The following is an 18,799-nucleotide window of genomic DNA, read 5'->3' on the forward strand; positions in this document are numbered from 1 at the left end:
CCAGTTTTGTGAATGGGGATTACTTTGCCAATTTTCCAATCATACGGTAAGGGTGGAATGTGAGTGGAATGAGTGCGAATGAGCGTTGGTGAATTCTACTGGACTTAAGCGTGAACAAGAGTAAGTGGCAGTTAACACGAGTATAAACAAAAGACAGTAACGGTCAATTTGTGTGAGCATATGAGCATGGGTAACTGTCGTCGGGTGTCAGTGGATATGAGTGTGTGGGTGAGTGCCGGAGAACAAGAGTGGATGACATTATGGGTGTGAGTGGGCGTCAGTAAGTGTGAACGGAGGCGATTATGAGTGCAAGTGAATGTTAGCGAGCTTGAGTAGGAACACGAGTGAGTATCGACGAATGCGAGGGTCAAAGTGAGTACACAGCTTGCAAAAAATATTGACAAGTATGCATACTCCTAGTATGCTGACATATGTATGTATCCATGTATATTCCCATGTGGATACTTTGCTGATTTGCTATGTACCAACCTGATCTTGCGTTTCTGGGGCATGCGCTCAAAGTCCTTCTGTTCGCGTTCCTCTTTGGAGATGGATGAGTAGTTTGTGTTGAGGTTGAAAATGGGCCTGGCCCACTCATTGATGAGCCTGCCTGCCCTCTCACGGTTCTCCTTGCTCTCCTTGGGGTGTTTGTAGAGGTACATGACGGCACGGCCGATGCCGCTTGACTTGAGGAACCCCTGGTCTAGAGGTGGGAACTCGGCAAGAAGGCGCAGCATGTGTTCACGGATCTGAAGGTGGGGCAGGCTCTTGTCAGGAAGTGGGGCCAGCCACTCGGCCATGGCATGCAGAACACCCTGGTCCAAGAAGGCACCTTTCAGGTCCAGCTTCTTCAGCTGGGGCACTACTACCGGCAGCAGCTTCAGCTTTTTAGTCGCTGCACGCTTAGCCTGGTTCAGCTCCTTATCTTCCTGCACACCAAGACACCACACACAGACAAGGTTATTTATTTATTCATTTATTTATTTATTTATTTATTTCATGAACCTGCAGTGCCATAAAAGCATTACTATAGGGGGAATATTACAGTATACATACAAACCCATACACCTACAGAATAGCATGGTTACAAGAGAAATCACTGTGTCTTCGTTCCCTTCTGTTGGCCTCGTGTTTTGTTTTTGCACTTTGCCTCAGGTTATATAGTTACCAGTTGCATAAATACACACTTATTAAAAGAAATATTTAGCAAGAAACAAAACTCCACATCAAACTGGCAATTTTCAATATTATGTGGAAGCTCATTCCATTGTGAAATGATGTTGGGACAAAAAAGAGACTTGGAAGATTGTGTAGAAACTATCAATGATGATTGTCAATGTAACCAAATAGCCCAAAGAAACGGAGAAATTAGCTAACAAACTAACATTTTCCTTGCTGAATCCAACCATTCACAGGCTTTCGGTAGAGCCAACGGAAAACTTGGAAAATCGTCCATATGTGACTTCCTGGCTTCAATGTCCAAAGTGGCCATCAAGCCATAGGAGCGCCGGCTCAATTTGTTGGCCAACATCTGGTGAAAAGTTAAGATGAGGAAACAAATTCTGAGTGCTCGCATAATCCTGTCTAAATATGAGCGATTGTGAGGCTGCTGCATGGCACAATCACAAGCGTTCTACTGTAGTTCCCTCCAAATTCAAATGCTCGAAGCTTTATCGTCTCTTACAGCTTGTTTTGTCGATAAAGTAACCGGGTACATGTAATTGGTTATTTAAAAAGTAAATAAGTTGCAGTGAGCATTACTTGATAAATAAGGTAACTGATCAATTGCAAAACTACCAATAAACTTAACTGATTAAAAGTTATTAATAGGATGTCATTTGTTACATGCAAGTCTGCACAAATTTAACATGATGAAGTAATGACCTACGATTATTAAGTGTGCCATTAAAGCCAAACGCTCAGCCCACAGAAGCATCAGCCAGGTCAATATCCAAGGCTTTGTCATAAGTAGGGCTCCATGTTTTCGGATAAATAAAAAAAAAAGATCCGATAAACACTCGCCAGTAAAATTTTTGACAATTCGGATTTATCCGATAAACTCCAACATTAAAGGCCAATATGAACCTGTTCCATTCTTTATCGAAAGCCGATATAAACTTTTACCTCACGACAAAAGTATCTCACACACTGCACCCATCGCATATTTAACAAAGAGCTTGTCGCCACCGGGAGCGCGAGACGATATCTTGATATACGGTCCCCTGGCGGCACTCTAGCGTGGATAGCCCGATGGCGGAAAGCATGGCATGCTCATGCGACACATTTCTGTAGCACATGAATTTTGGGCAAGCAACATGGGAAGGAAACGAACGCTCTCCAGCGACTACATAATGGAGTTTAGTGATTCTGAAGAGTCAACGTTATCTGAAAGAGCCATTGTTTGCAAGTTTTGTCATGTGAGAGTTAGCATCGCCAACGGCAAGGGCGCCCTGAGAATTGTGGAGCATCTACAATCAAAACACCTGTCGAGCTGAAGAAGCCCTGTCTTCCATCAGTGACAGCAACCTTGTAAAGTATGCTCGAGTTTATTACAAGCTTTAAGGTTGTAATACGCACAAACATAGATGTTCTGTATTCAAGTATTTGTGCTTGTATGTATGTGTGTTTGTGCGTTTAAACCTTCCAGACAACTAAAATATGCTTCATGTATTCTGATGTTTTCGTGTTCAGATATATTTCATCTAAGATTTTGGAGTATTGAGAATAATTCAAAATTAAACTCAGAATTTTAGAGAATCGGGGATTTACGAGAAATAAACTCCGATAAATGCCAAATTTCTGCCAAAAGATAAACTCCAAAAAACACCCTCCAAATTTCAAGAAAAGTGAGCTCCGAAAACACGGAGCCCTAGTCATAAGCTATGGTCATGCCATAAAATATGGGGCAGTGTGGATAATTTTCATCCCAGCCAACATTGAAAGGTATAGCTCTTGGTATTTAACACCTCCTCCATTCTTCAATGCAGCAACATGGCTAAATTAAGGAAATCAATCCACACTGACTAATCTAACCATGCTTTTACATTTGAGCCATTCGTGAATAATAGTTATAAAACTTTTTTTTCTTTTTTTTGCTAGAGCAATCTTGTTTCCTTGAGTGAAGTTTCTGTCTGATTCCACTTACAGCAAAGCTTTAACACGGAAAGCATGCATAGTCTCGGGCCCAAATTCTGACACCTTCCTTATTTGAGTAAGGAAGCCTTCATTGCAGTTAGGCCACCTTACATCAATTCTGAAGGTTTCCTTTTTGAGGCGTCCTTAGTAGAAGCTTCCTTGGCACTCCCTTACCATAAGGCAGCCCCAAAGCTACCTTCATGCTTCCTCTCCCCACCTTTTTTTTTTTTTTTTACTAAGTGGGCTTCTTGGCAATGCCTTTCCCCGCTGCTTTCACTGAACGACAGCTTCTTGGCAATGCTTTCCCACAAGATGCTTGTCGGCGCACGTACAATTACTTTCTGGTGAACGGCTGGCAGGTGAGAAGAAAACGGCAGCAGCAAGTTTCAGCAGAGGGTAGCGCGTTCTGTGCAAAGTACAAGTATCTGTGGCCTCCAAGCTGGTGCAGTGCACATGCTGCTGGCCGCACACGCCTCCAAATCTCGAGGCCATGCTGAGCTAATATAGATTCTTTTGTTAAGCCTACAGCAACAAAAAATTGAGAACCAATCTGAGGAACAGCGCCCAACTGTCACCTTACTGTCAAAGCATCATAACAGAAATCTATGCAAATGCAACTATAAGTTATGAACGAAAGGACAAAACAGCACAGGACGGCAACTTAATACATCCAAAGCAGCCGGCATCCCCTGTAACGCGTCCACGCTACTCTCCAGAAGGTACCCTTACACGAGTTAGCGTTGAATGTAAATCAGGAAAAAGTGTTTGCATTTATGTATTAACTATATAACGTTAAAAATTATTTGACAGAATAACCTTCTTGCTGAATCAAGACGTTTGGTGGCACTTACGATGAATACCCTTGAACCCTGATGCACGGAATCCGTTATTTACCTAACGAAATGGTTTCTTTTGTGCAGGAGAGTAAAGGGAGCTTCCACAATACAGTTGCTTCCTCCATACATCTTTTGCGGTAAGGAAGCATGAAAGGCTCTTCAAATAAGGTAAGGAAGTGGCCCAAGGAAAGGAAGGTTTCAGAACTCAGCCACAAGTAATCTAGAGCAGATTTATGCTAACTGATACATTCTAAATACAACTCGTGGCCCCAAGAGAATGTATGAGCCATCCCAGCATGGCAATGAAAATGCACAAACACATGAATACCATGCATCCAGTGCGTCCACAGCCTCCGAAGATGACTAGGCTAAATGTAACATGCTAAGTGACTCTAACACAGTTAAACCTCGATATAATGAAGTTGGTAAAATCGGCAAGTTGCACCATATCTAAATTTTGTTATATTGAAATTAGATCTTTTATGCAAATAAATACAGTATCCTATGAAGTTTTCTTATACGGAAGGGGCTCCAATTTTTCAAATTATAGAATAATCAGAAGAAGCAAATATGAAAGAGAAATAAATTCATTCTGTTGAACTTGTGAGCCAGCAATTAAAGATATGGTTTAATGTTGTGTCGACAATCTCTTCACATCAGCGGCATGAAGCGAAGCCAGCTACACTTTCGCATGCACTCTGCTCCCGCAGCTGATAGCGTCGCCCGCTGTGGGACCATGCTATCATGAGAAGTGTCGGCAGTGAGGAGCGAATGCTTCATCTGCCTCTCACTTCTACATGTCTACAAAACTTGCGATTATGCAACCTTCAGTACTAAACCCACCGGAAGACAGTGCATATGATACCACGCCAACTCTAAAAATATGCGGCAGATTACCCCTAAAACGGCACGAGGGCTGTGTGCGCGCTCAGCCGCGCTGAGAGCCACGCACAGCCATGGAGTTCGAGTAAAGGAGACATGCAACAACCTGCCACCCCTCCACCCCTCACGCACACTTGATCACATTACCGCAAGCTTGTTCCCGTCTCCTCTTTTCCTTTGCTCGTGTGGGAAGATGGTGCTCATCAAGCGACCACCCTTCTTGGCTCACCCTCGCATGCCTTCACTTGCACCCAAAGCATATAGCGTGAGGAGCGAAAGGATATTATCACACTTGGACTTTACACAGAACATGAAGCTGCCCTGCTTCTGCAGTCGCTCTTGGTCGTGTGGCAGCCAGTGATTTGAGAGTTGCATTCACAAGCAGCCACTTTTAATTCAACTATTTCACCATTTGCATCTGCGGAAGTTCCTATTTATTGCCTTAATATTCCTTCACAGCAGCAGTGAAATTTCGTTATAAAGACCAACTGTTCCCATTCAAATACAAGTGAAACTCAGAAATACCTGCTGAATCGACATGGATGAACTTTGTTGCATTTAGGGGGCCTCTAAACATCTGAGATAGAAAATTTGATGTTATAGTGGCAGCATTTGTTATTATTGTGGCTGTATGCAATCAGCAAACAGCCACAATAATTTTTTACAATGGTGCCGTAATAGCAAAGTTACAGGTATTTGATGAATTACTACAAGGCTGCTGCAGTTTCTCACTCGCCTTTGCTACCACCCACAATCTCCACAGGTGCTCTCTTGTCCTTGCCACATACTTTTCACAAACTTTGTGCAGTGCAGCAAAGCTACGGCGCACATTCGCCAACCAGGGGCACAATTGCACAAGTGTCTCGCTTTCCAATAGTTGAATTGCACTCTCGTGATTTGCCAGGAGTGCAATACATGGTGCTCTATGGACAAGAAGTTAAATACCAAATTTCGGACATGCCTGATATTTCAGACGTCTTCGCGGCACCGCCACGAGCCCCATAGAATCAATGTATAAGGACATCTGAAGTTTCAGACGCTCGAACCCCCTACCGTTCAATTTTCCGGACTTTTTGATGCGACGGAAGGTCCTTTGGCTCCTTGCGCAGCGCCCTTGCGAAGGAAATCGACTTGCAGCCCAAGCATATCACCACTTTGAACCACAACTAGTCGAATCTAGCCGTCACACACCGATTTGGTCTGGCCACGCTGGCTACGTTCATGGCTGCACTTCCGCCTTCGGTGGAGTTTCCGGAGCGGCGCCATTTCGTTTGTTTGCGCAGGCCATGTTTTGGCTAGAGCAGTGTGTGGTTGTGCTGTTGTGTCAAGTGTGCTCTGCGACACTAGGCCTAGGTGCTTTGACGCTCGTCAGCGAACTCCACTGTTCACAACTTGAGGATTTCGCTTGCCTTGGATGGCCCCCACTCCGTCTTTGTCGTCCTCGCCGATGGCATCAAAGCGCGGAAAGCAGTACCGTCGGTTAACGATGGAGAAGAAAGCCGGCCATTATTAAGTAAGTCGTGAAGCCACTGCAGCAATAACACCGGCTGCCTGACGATGCACATGTACATAATAAACCGGCAGTCAGCTGCATACAGAGTTTTTGAAAGCATCTTCTTATAGCCACTTCACTGATGCTTTGGCAGGATTTCGGAAGCGTGGTACTTCGCCCTTTACCTCTAGACATGAGAAAAAAAAGAAAGAAGGTGCGTTTTTTTGCATGCATTCATTTTTTGGACTGCCTCAATTTTCGGACGTTTTTACATTCCCTAGAGGGTCCGAAAAATCGGTCGTTGACTGTACTTCTTTATGCTGACAACTTCGCTATATTGAAGTTTGTTGTATCAAGGTTAAATATATGTGGCATATATCTGTATACATTCAAATCTCGACATAACGAACCACACGGGACCACCGAAAATTGTTCGTTATTTTGAAATATTGTTGTAATGAAAAACTTGCGGTTATAAGCCAGTGGGCAAACCTAGGAATGCAAATGGCATTCCTTGGCCATAGCCACATGTGCAGACAAGCATACTCTCAAATAAAAATGTTTCACTCCCTTCAAAGCTGCTTTATTTGAAGAAATCAGTGATTTTCTTTTGGCGCGTGCAGCATGCACAACCGATTAGGAACGCATCTACATCTTCCACTTTGCGCAATACCTCATCGGGTACGTCACTGCACTGAGCGATGAAAGTGCAGACTTTGTTCATGTGCACTGAAACATCAATGTTCGACACGATCTCATCTTCCGAGTTTGGTGACCCACAGTCATCTTCCTTCGGATCATCATCGTCACTGGAGACGTCGCGAATGCAGTTAACAATCTCTTTGGTTGTCAGGTCTGCCGCCATTAGTGCAGCGCTGTCACTCTCCATTAAGTCGTTGAAGGAAGAGACGGTGGGCAGCAGGTCCACAACCTCGGTCCAGGGGTCTCCTGGGTTGTTGTCGGTCACCTCCACATCATCTTCAAGCTGCACAGGCCCTTTGACAAGCCCTGCTTTTCGCCAGCAGTTGCTAATGGTGGACGCCTTCAAGTTCCACCAAGCTCCTGTGCGCTTTTCCACTGCCTGACGAATATTGATTGCAGTCAGCTGCTTTAGGTGGAGGTTGATAATCAACCACTGCACAAGGCGCATACGAAATTCTACTTTCACACTCTTTATAATGCCCTGGTCTATGGGGTTGCAGCAAGGACGTGTTGTATGGCGGCAGGAAATCCAAGCGAATGTGGGTCAAGCAAACATACACAATGTGAGCAGCGCAGCTGTCGAGAACCAGTAGAATTATTCGGTCATCCCTCCTCATTTCGTAGTCGAGTTTGATGAGCCACTCGGAAAAGAGTTCTCTGATAATCCAGCCTCATTTGTTGGCACAGTAGTCATACGGTAACGACATGACATTTTTCATGCAGCAAGTCTTTGCATGCTTGCCAATGACGAGCGGTTTAATTTTCTTCAAGCCTGTTGCACTGCAGCAGAGCAGGACTGTCACGAAAAGATGCCACTTCTTCCCTCCTTTGCACTGCTGCCCTTTGAAGTGCATCGTCTGGTCTGGCAGGAGCTGATAAAAACATGTGGCCTCATCCGCGTTGAAAATATCGCCTTCAGAGTATGATTCAGCCACCACTAGAAAATGATAATTGCACCAGGAATCCGCACCATCTCTGTCAGCAGCCTTTTCCTCGCCCGAGACTACCTGCCAAGTTATTCCGTTCCTTTCGCACAAATGAAAAAGCCAACCTGTACTGGTGTCGAACCCAGTAATTTCAAGTGCATAAGCGAATTCGCGGGCTTTTTCTTGGAGCATTGGGCCAGACATGGGAATGTTTTGCAGTCTGGCATCATTGAACCATGTGAGACCAGCTTGGTCCACATTTTGAAAGTTTCACGGTCGCAGCCGTTTCCTTGTAGGAGCGAGTTGCTATTCCCGGAGAAGCTTGACAATATTGTCTCAGTCTTTCTAAATGGTCGCAATGGTCGATGGGGCAATGCTACACTGTCTGCACACATCGATTTTCTTTTTCCCTGCGTCGATTTCCTGCAATAGGTCCAATTTGTTCTGCAGCGAAAACTGCCTTTGCTTCTTGGCGCCGTCGCTAGCTGCATTCATCATTGGATCTCGCGCGAACATTGCCAAACCTTAGTCGGGAAGTTTTTGGTGAAGCAGTTGGCACTTGACATGGTGATGATGATGATAGCTACTGTGACATGGTGATGATGATAGCTACTGCACTCGCGGCTTCTGTTTCACGCAAGAGTTGCGGCACTGTTACTTTTAGCCGAATTAGTAATACTGATGTTCCTCGGTTATAACGGGGAAAATAAACTATGTGCATTATTCTGAAATATGCACTGTATTGAAATTCGTATCTCTGAAATATTTCTTACAGTGAAAATATAGACAATCTGGAGGGGACTTTTAAAATATTTGTAAATTTGAGAAATTCGTTAATGTGGGGTTCGTAGTAATGAGATTTGACTGTATATGTGGTACAAGACATTCACATGCACAGCTTCTGTTACAGACTTAACAGGTTTACTTCGAAAATGGTGCGATGACCTCTCGTCTACCAAGAGGGAGCCCGACACTCAACAAATAGTACAGTCGCCAACTGATTTTCCGGACTCCGAAAATTCGGACATGTCCGATTATTCGGTCAGCTTCGCGGCACCGCCATTCTCCCCATAGACCATAATGTATAACAACTGCCGAAAATTTGGACACCTTGCAACCTCTCGTCTGATTTTTCAGACACTCCTTCAGCCAACTTGATTGAGAGCACCATGCACCGACTCTGACCGGTGCATGGTTCGACTTGCCGAACGCCATTTTTGTTTTGAACGGAGCGTCCCTGCTGCCCCACGAAGTGGCGCAACTGGAAATCCTCACTCATCATCATCGTTTCTGCCTGGTTCGATAGAGTGGCTCTACAGCAGTTCTGGTTTCAGCTTAGTAAGCCATGTCAAGACAATCCAGCAGCTGATTTGTTTCTTCGCGCACAACGCTGCGAGCAGGCCGCGTTTTTCGTTTGTGCGACTGGTGTCAGCACGGTGGTGTTTGCTTTGTGTGCTGTGTCGAAGTTTCAGTGATCCAACGCGGCATACCTAAACATCGCGTCAAGGGTCTAATGGCGTCGACAGTGCCCGTGCAGACTGTGCATGGTAATGCCGGCAAGCGGGTGCCGGGAGGCCTAAGATTTGTCGCCTTCCGATGTGCTCCCTACTGACGCGGAAAATGTTCTGCCGAGACCTGCACAGTGGTTGCACTTCGATTCCGGACACCGTCGCATTTGACAGTTTAATAGGTGCTGACACTACTGTATTGACATGCGCAGAACTCGACGACGGTGAGATCATTCGTCAGGTTTCTGCTGCACCGCCGGACGATGACTCTGAGTCGGAAGATGACGCACCATGTGCTATGCTGCCGTCGCATGCGGAGCGTGTACAAGCAGTGACTGTGCTTTCAGCCACCTAGAGCATAGAGTTTCTAAATAAATACCCTAGAGGGAAATGTGGCGCTAGTGTCTACGGGGGTTCTCATGAGCGTTGCCTCAACCTACATGGGAATGATGGGAAGTACAGGCTTCGGATTGACTTCGATCTTTATACTAGTGGTGTTTGCTTGCAGCGCAGTAAACAAAGCTATACTCAAATATTATGGCGTAAAATCTAATTTTATTTCTGCATTATGTTATATAATGTACAACACGCTACATAAACTTTGTATGACTTTGAGATGGAAGTATGGTTTACTATGGTTTGGTACTGGGACACACCAGGGTATGCATACTTGTGCGATTCTGTTCCCGATTTAACGCCAAAGAATAATTATTAATTTATTTTTGCAACAGCAATAACAACCATGCATGTACTTATATCAGAATACTCATCAACTATTTCTGGAAATAAAAATATTGTATTGTGAGAAAGTGTTGCGCCCTTGAGCGGAATGCTACAAGTGTCGTCTGCTACGACGCCTGCTCGCTGCAAATGCGAGACTTTTCTCGCAGACGACAGGCACTTGCGAACTCTCTTGCTCTTTCGAAAGGCTGTGTCAGCTGTCACGATTGCTGAACATCTTCAAGTACTTTTAAACACATCTGCTGCAGTGCTAGCTAGGACGCTATTGGCCTCCTACGAGTATTTGGTCATCATATGTTATATTGACATACCACTTCCAAAGCGTTATGGCATGGCTTTGCACTTACCCATTTTGCGACACTAGACTACAGCCAGGAAGCAGCAAATTTTTTTACCACAAGTAAGTTTGTGTTCACAAAGTCCTAAAGCACGCATTTCAATGAGCACGTAAACGAGCAATGCATAATGAAGCCCTCAATAAAATCTGATTGTCAAGCCACTAGAAGTACAACTGTCTTGTATCAGTAGTGCCTTCTTTTTCCTATTCTGAAGTTTCATAAAGTACGTAATGCTACAGCGCCAACCTAACACACATAACAAACCAAGGTCCAAACTGTCAAAACGTGTTCTTTCAACGTTTACGATGCCGACGCTTCCTCGTCAGGGCTTCGACACCGCACCGCGACACAAACATCGTCCCAGCTGCTGGCCCAGCGCGCTATCGCAACTTCGAGCAACATAACAAAGGCAGAGAGCTTTGCGTTGCACTGTCCCACTACAGGTTATGGCAATTGCGCTTGAAGCGAAACCAAAACTGCCAAAAAATACTCGTAGACTAGTTCGCCAGTCATCAGAATGCCAATCCGAAGCCTGTACTTCCCATCATTCCCATGATGGTTGAATGATCGCAGCGCCGGATTTCCCTCTAGGTATACTAATATGAAACTCTATGGCCTATAGTGACCGTACAACCCTCTCCGAGATTCAGGCTTATCTGATTTGCGCTTAAACGGAACAGTGTGCAACGGTGCATTCACGATTTCTTCAAGGCTACTGCCGAGCCCAAATAAGTGCGTGGAAATAAAGGCTTTCATTTTTTTTTTCTTAATCTGCTTTTTTGGACACCTGTTTATTCGGACATTACCGCAGTCCCCGTGAGGTCCGAATAAACAGTCGGTAACTGTACTAGACATTTAAGAAACGCTTGACAAAGCCTTTTCTTGTCTTTAACATAATTCAGTGACTGCATAGCAGAAGCTGCGAGACAAACATACCAGTTTCAAGCTCTTTAGCTTCTGTGAACAAAACAAATCCCTAAGCAATGCCATCAGTTGTCTTTATATCAGTACCGCTTTCTCTGTTATGAACAAATCTTAGAAATGCAGATTGCAGACAGAGCACTATATTATATACTCTAATCAGCTTCCTGCTTAATGAACCAACCCAGATATTGAAGCATTGGCAAATGTTACAAAGCCAGCAAAAATTGTGTTTTGCAGTCCCATTACTATGTGACAAGAACAGATGGCACACACTTACCTCTGCTGCAGCCTTCATTTCCTTAATTATTTCAACTATGATGTCATCAGTGTCACTGATGATGTCAACATCTTTCCGTTTTCTCCGCTTGGAGTTTTCTTCTTTCTTCTTGGCCATCATAATATCGAAGTCTGACATGAAATCAGAATTTCTGAAACAACAAAAAGGCAACAACACAAAAGTCACATCATGAATTTTAGACCCTAAGCACATAAACTGGCTCCGACAGGTGCACATAAGATAGATGAAATATACAGTCAAACCTCGACATCCAACACAAACTTCCATCCAACACAAGAATACCTTTGCTATAACCCATAACAATGCAAGCACACATTTATTACATGCTAATAGCCAGAGAAAAAAGACAGATTTGCTTTGTTATATTCAATAATTCATTATATTCGTGTTTGCTGTATGAAGTTTGGCTGTATTTAGATGTATTATTCAAGACCAATGAAACAAAAGAGCCAATCTTTTAAACAGGAATTCTCTCAATATTTTGGTGGCTTCATGCATCTTTGTCACCGCCGACCATCAGAAAAATGGTCACCGATGACTGAAGACCAGCAATGTGCCAGAATTTGTCAGATGTAACTGTAAAACGACTGAAAAAAAAAAGCAATCATGTGTTGGTAAATTATGTACAGAAGAAGCATCATCTTACACAGTATGCCTTTTAGAGTTGAAGTATGCAGCAGTTATTTAAGGCCCCTCAACTGACACCTATCATCAACGAATCAGTGTGCGAAGAATAGCAGTGCTCTACAACATTATTTTTTAAATTAATTCCTATAAGCATTAGGCATAGACCAGTTAACAAACTTACTGCACAAAGTGGATTACCCTCAGTTAGCAACAGTAAAAGCATTCTATCAGATATAATTTTCAGTCTATTAAAGGCTGCTGTAACTTACAAACAAGATAATATTTTCTTGAGATAATGTCTTTATATTCATGACGTAACTGCGCTATTCCTTCTGACTAGGACAGATTCCCCGATGCAATTTTTCTGCTGATAAATATAAAGATTGAAAATTCCTTGCAATATTTTTTAACATGCAGACAGTTACTTTTTTTGCACATTATCGCCTGCAGTGCAACTTAACTGACACTCAGATACACAGTGAATCCACATGCCAGAGCTAGAAGACTGAAGACTGGGAACAGAAGTACTACGCACCGTGATCGACGGCTGTCAGGCTCGAGTTCATCATCAGAGCTGGACACATCCGGCACAGCTTGGCTAACTGCAACCGGTGCTGGCTGCTCAGTTTCGTCTGCCCCGTGGTCCTCTGGCTCAACTGACAGCTCCATGTCTTTCTCCTCGTCCTCATCAGAGCCGGCCACCTTCTCTTCCTCCTTGTCTTCATGGTCATCCTCCTCCTCGCTGTCAGACAGCACTGCACTCCACAGGAAAGATAGAAGGTTCTTTTTTTTTTTAAGGCCCTGTCTAGTGGACCCTTGTATCTCAATATCAGTGCTCAAGAGGAAACTTTAAGCTAAAGACCAACTGTTCCCATTCAAATACAAGTGAAACCAAGAAATAACTGCTGAATCGACGTGGATGAAATCTGTTGCATTTAGGGGGCCTCTAAACATTTGAGATGGAAAATTTGATGTTATAGTGGCAGTATTTGTTATTATTGTGGCTGTTTGCAATGAGCAAACAGCCCCAATAATTTTTTACAATGGTGCCGTAACAGCAAAGTTACAGGTATTTGATGAATTACTACAAGGCTGCTGCAGTTTCTCACTCGCCTTTGCTACCACCCAAAATCTCTACGGGTGCTCTCTTGTCCTTGCCACATACTTTTCACAAACTTTGTGCAGTGCAGCAAAGCTACGGCTCACGTTAGCCAACCAGGGGCACGATTGCACAAGTATCTCGCTTTCCAACTGTTCACTTGCACTCTCCTTGAACACCGCCTACTCAGTGACATATTTGGCGAAGCAAACATGCCAGAAAAAGCGGATCCTCCATTGTCGTTTCTGATCACCCTTTGCACAACGCCAACTGGTGAATGGAAGCTTCACCAAAGGTGCACAATGGGAGAGCCCTAACTTCTCAAAACACACAGCTAGCTCCTGCCACGACGATGCTCTCGTCCTGCTTGAGTCATGAGATGCAAAGGACAGACCAGGAACGCTGAAGAGGAACACAGGATTGTCTTTTTAATTTGTGCTAATGCGTAGCACAAAGATGGTTGTCTTGGCTTTCTGTATGCAATACACATCTTCGAAATATGCTCAAGATACCGGAGATGGTTTGGGGCTCTTTAGGAGAGAAATTTAAATCCTACTGACTGTTGGAAGCAGAATCTTGATTTAGAGCTTCAAATTTCTAACAGACATTGCCAAAAATTGTTAAGATAAAATAAGAAACTTTGCATTGAAAACAGATATTACAACTCTGTAATCTGCTACATCACCTAAAGTGACCAAATATAATGTACCAGTGCACATCCTACATTAAATCATTGTATGTTCGCACAGGTTTCAAAAAGATTTTACTCACAAATTACTGGTATAATGCGAGCAGATATCAGTTTTGTCCATATTAAATGTACTAAGATTGAGTTCACAGAATTGTGGATGTTATGCATCATTTTTTAGAAATTTTCAAATTTCTGGCAATTTTTTTAAGAGTAAGATCTAAATAAAACATCTGCCCCCAAAAGTTGATAGATCTTAGTCTTTTTCTGTTAAATACAACAAACCTTGTAAAGTACAGGTCAGTGGATGCAGAGTGAAAGAATTCCTCTATTCCCCTTTATACTTACATAGCAGCACCAGAGCTAATGCTTTTATGATAGAAAAGGTACGTGATAGAAAGGACGTAAATGATGAACTATTTGCCGAATTCGCAGCCCCCACGGAAAGCATGAAATAACGAAAGACAACAGCTACTGGCCTTTGCCTAAAGCTTTGGAGCCAACAAGCTTCGTATTCTAGTACCCTGCAATATCACAACATGACCTTTGGTTTCAGGTACCAAGTGCCATTGTAAGAACTCAACAATGAGCCGTGTCAATTTTATGCATCAGGATAATGCCACTGGATAATTTATATTTTACTGATATTGAACAACAGGCACTTAGATGACTTAACATTTTACAGACTTCTACGCAGATACAGTAGGCTTCTTTTAATTCGACTATGGTTAATTCGATCCAGCCCAAGTTCCTGGCCGGTGCCCATGCATTTCTATGGGCCCCTAACTTTTGTAATTCCGATCCTAAAATTGGCCTTTGCTGGACAATTCGAACTTGACCAGTCAGCACACATGCGCCTAACCCCTATGGTGATCCTGATAGTGATACCTTTAGTGGTAGCGTCTGTCTCAGTGGAGCTTAGCGGACAGTGCATCACACGTCATCTCAGTTCAGCCAGCCGAACAATTTGATCAATTTCGTTGGTCCCATCAGGGTCGAATTAATGGAAGTCAACTATATGTCAACATCTCTCCACTCTCAGGTAACTAACTTGACCAAGAAGCAATGCCGCATTCATAGCAATCAGTTCCACACAAGTAGTGCACTCAAGTAAAGGCCATTGTGCTTTCTTCTTTCAAAAGTTTGCTGCTATGCACAATGCTCATCACATTGTCCAAATCCGCAACGCATGGTACAATAACAATAAAAGCATACCCTTCCTTGCTTTCTTTGCTTTGTCCTTCTTCTTTTTTGTGCTATCAAGGTCTTCTTTTCCAAATCCCTGAGCACAGGTTCAAAAGAAAAAACACAGTCACACAAGCTCTGCTTCATACGTATCACGCTTGTTGTTTCAGTGCTACTACAGAGACAAAACATGTTGCTATTTAGCGCAATAAACTCGAAAAAAAAAAAAAACAGTGAGAGACAAAAGGAAACAAAAGGAAAGCGCTACACTTACAACTGTTTTCTCCGAAAAACAGAGCATCCCATATATACACAAATATACACACACACACGAACGTATAAGACAAGCAAAGGAAGTCAGTCAGCTGAAGGCATCATTATCAATTTTTATATGCTTAGCAATCTGAATTCCGAATCGTAAGCCGTAACACAAGTTTGACTCACGCAAGCTAGACCGGTGGTATGGATATGGAAGGCCTCGAACAGTTCATGTGCGGTTTTGTTTTTGCTTCTGCCTAGGATCCTAACATTAAAGAACAGTGGTTCGCAGTGGGGACAAGACCTGCAATGTGCAGAAGGGTGCGATGTCATATCTTTCTTTAAGATATTTGCATGCTCTGTCACTCGGTAGCTGATGCAACACCCAGTTTGCCCAATGTAGCACTTGCCACAGCTGAGCGGAATCAGGTAAACCACTCCAGTGGAGCAATGCATCTAATACTTAACATGCTGTACTGTACACCCGTTCATAGTGCCACCTGTGATTCAAGAGCAGAGACGGGCCAGCTTGTTCGGGGTGGAGAAGACCACAGGTACTTCATACCTGTTCGCCACTTTCTTGAAGTTGTGGCTAACCTTGTGAACCTAACCTTGGGACCACTTGTGCCATTTTTTGTAGCACTACACTCGACTTCATCACCCTCCTTAGGCTTTTTGTTGCCTTTCAGCTTCTGGAGCAAAGTTCCCCCCACTGATGTCAACACCGAGCGAGGGTAGGCGGCTTTTAAAAGCCGCTCGATCTGATTGTCTAAACTTGTCTTGATCCTACCAACACACAATTTTTTATGTACAGACCCCAGGCAGGTTGTTGCAATCCCTCGTGTTACTATTTTTGAGTGGGTGGAATAGTATAGTAACAGCTCTATGTTAGCGCGTGGCGAGTAGTACCAACAAACATGTTGTGCTAAAGATGTCGTATTTAAATCTAAAAACTCCAGCACACTCTTCGGTACTTTTAAAGAAAAAGCCCCCCGAAAAGTATGGATGTCACGCGTGAGGAAAGGCAAGTGGTCCCGTAGCTTCACAGGGTTAGCCACAACCTCAAGAAAGTGGCGAACAGGTACGGAGTACTTGTGGTCTTCTCCACCTCGAACAAGCTGGCCCGTCTCTGGCCCAAAATCACAGGTGGCGCTACGAACGGGTGTAGCACATTAAGCGTTACGTGCATTGCTCCACTGGAGTGGTTTATCTGATTCCGCTCAGCTGTGGCAAGTGCTACATTGGGCAAACTGGGCGTTGCATCAACGACCGAATGAGAGAGCACGTAAATACTTTAAAGAAAGCTATGACTGTGTACCCATCTGCACATTGCAGGTCTCGTCCTGACTGCAAATCACTGTTCTTTAATATCAGGATCCTAGGCAGAAGCAAAAACAAAAACGCACATGAATTGTTAGAGGCCTTCCATATCCATACCACTGGTCTAACTTACGTGAGTCAAACTTCTGCTACGCTTTATGATTTGGAATTCAGATTGCTAAGCATATAAAAATTGACAACAATGCCTTTGGCTGACTGACGTTCTTTGCTTGTCTTACGCGTTTCCGCATGTGTATATTTGTGTATATATGGCATGCTCTGTTTTTCGGAATAAACAGTTGTAAGTGTAGTGCTCGTCTTTCCTTTTGCCTCTCACTGTTTTCTTTTTTTCGATTTTGTTGCGCTAAAAAGCAACATGTTAAGTAAACACTAACTCGCCCAAGAATTTATCCTCAAGTACATAAATAAAGTTCATTAATGTCCTTGGCATTTCACAGCATAGCAAGCACTAGAGTGTTTTAGATTTGTGTTTTTACGCTCCGCTCAGCAGCTGAGCAGCGCGGAAGTGCGAATGCGCATGCGCCCTCCGCTTAGCCGCAAGCGGGATAGCAAAGCAACAAACACGGTCTGCTTACAAGCTGCCTGAGCGGAGCGTACTGCACAGCGTGTTGGCTCGCGTTGGCATCAGAAAGGATTGGATTGGATGCAAAAACAAGCTCACTGGCTATCACGTAGTGTTCCCCAAGGCGGCGCTTTATTTTCCACTGAATAAAATGGACCGGTAACGCATTACAAGCGCAGGTATAGATACTTCACGGACAAATGAGTTGAATATATTTGTTTTACTTTATAAAAGTGATCAATGGCTGTTTTTATCTTCTTCCATTACCCTGAATTCGGCAAGTAGGCGCTGCAACTATGAAAGGACTGCTCCACTACGCTAAACATACAACTAAAACGTGAAAATCACCCGCCGCTCTGCTGTGGCTTAGTGGGGCAACTCGGAGCGGAGCATACCGTAAAGATGCTCAACTAAAACACTCTACTATCTCAAGTGCTCGGGAGAGGCCGTCCCAGCACTGTTTCCTTAAGAAAACGCACATCAAATTCAAAGATTCCCAACTAAGACAGCAAGGGAGATATTCTTTAGGAGTCAACCTAGTAAACATGTCCATTTCATCTGCTGCTAAAGTGCTGATCGGCTGCGGTGCCTGGCTGCTGTGCACGCACAGCCCACCCCAGCCAATAAGAACTCCAACAGCAGATGAAGTGGACATGTCCGATTGGTGGACACTTAAAGAATACCACCCCTGGTCTTTGAAGGGCTCCTCACCAGGCTTTGGCATTGCAAACAGACAAGCATGGCATGAAAATGGTTGTACTAATTTCAAGCAGAAGCCCCTGCGCCTTTCCTCTTGAGGGAGCCCCCACTTCTAGCCAGAAAATCGAAGTCGCATGCCCAATTGCCTCTACGTAAGAGGCACTGCCTAAAATGTCACTGATCATGGCATGTGACATCGGTAAATCACCTAATGCAGCACATGTAACACCACCACATAACAAGAAAAGGGAGAAAAAAAGGGAGTGGGGAGACTTGTGTCATAAATGTGATACAGCCCCTCGACTACCGTATGGAAGAAGGCGGGAAAGAAATATTGCTTGCGGATGCTAGTCAAGGCAAACAGAGAAAGTCTGTGTTGGCAGTGAAGCTCACCCTCTAGCAAGGGAGAAAACAAAAATGGTTTGAGGCAAATGGCAGTTGCCAAAGCCAATCCAAATCTAACCAACTCACCTCAAATTCAGATTCATCATCACTGTCGCCGAAGATATTTGCAATCAGCTCTCCAACCTTTGACCTGCAAATCGGTACATAGGTACC

The 18,799-nt window shown here is 43.9% G+C and overlaps 1 protein-coding gene across 2 annotated transcripts in view; it reads right to left on the reverse strand.

Annotated features, from left to right (window-relative positions):
• Positions 1 to 18,799, reverse strand: part of LOC142571726 (uncharacterized) — a 41,604-nt gene that overhangs the window by 10,034 nt on the left and 12,771 nt on the right. For both annotated transcript variants that reach the window (XM_075680281.1, XM_075680282.1), the window contains 5 exons: positions 18,713 to 18,776; positions 15,412 to 15,478; positions 12,945 to 13,164; positions 11,762 to 11,912; positions 490 to 929 (listed from right to left, as the gene is read on the reverse strand). In XM_075680281.1, coding sequence (XP_075536396.1) covers positions 490 to 929; positions 11,762 to 11,912; positions 12,945 to 13,164; positions 15,412 to 15,478; positions 18,713 to 18,776 — 942 coding nt within the window. The remainder of the gene's footprint in view (positions 1 to 489; positions 930 to 11,761; positions 11,913 to 12,944; positions 13,165 to 15,411; positions 15,479 to 18,712; positions 18,777 to 18,799) is intronic.

The sequence above is a fragment of the Dermacentor variabilis genome, chromosome 2 (assembly GCF_050947875.1).
Source record: "Dermacentor variabilis isolate Ectoservices chromosome 2, ASM5094787v1, whole genome shotgun sequence".
Taxonomy (NCBI): domain Eukaryota; kingdom Metazoa; phylum Arthropoda; class Arachnida; order Ixodida; family Ixodidae; genus Dermacentor; species Dermacentor variabilis.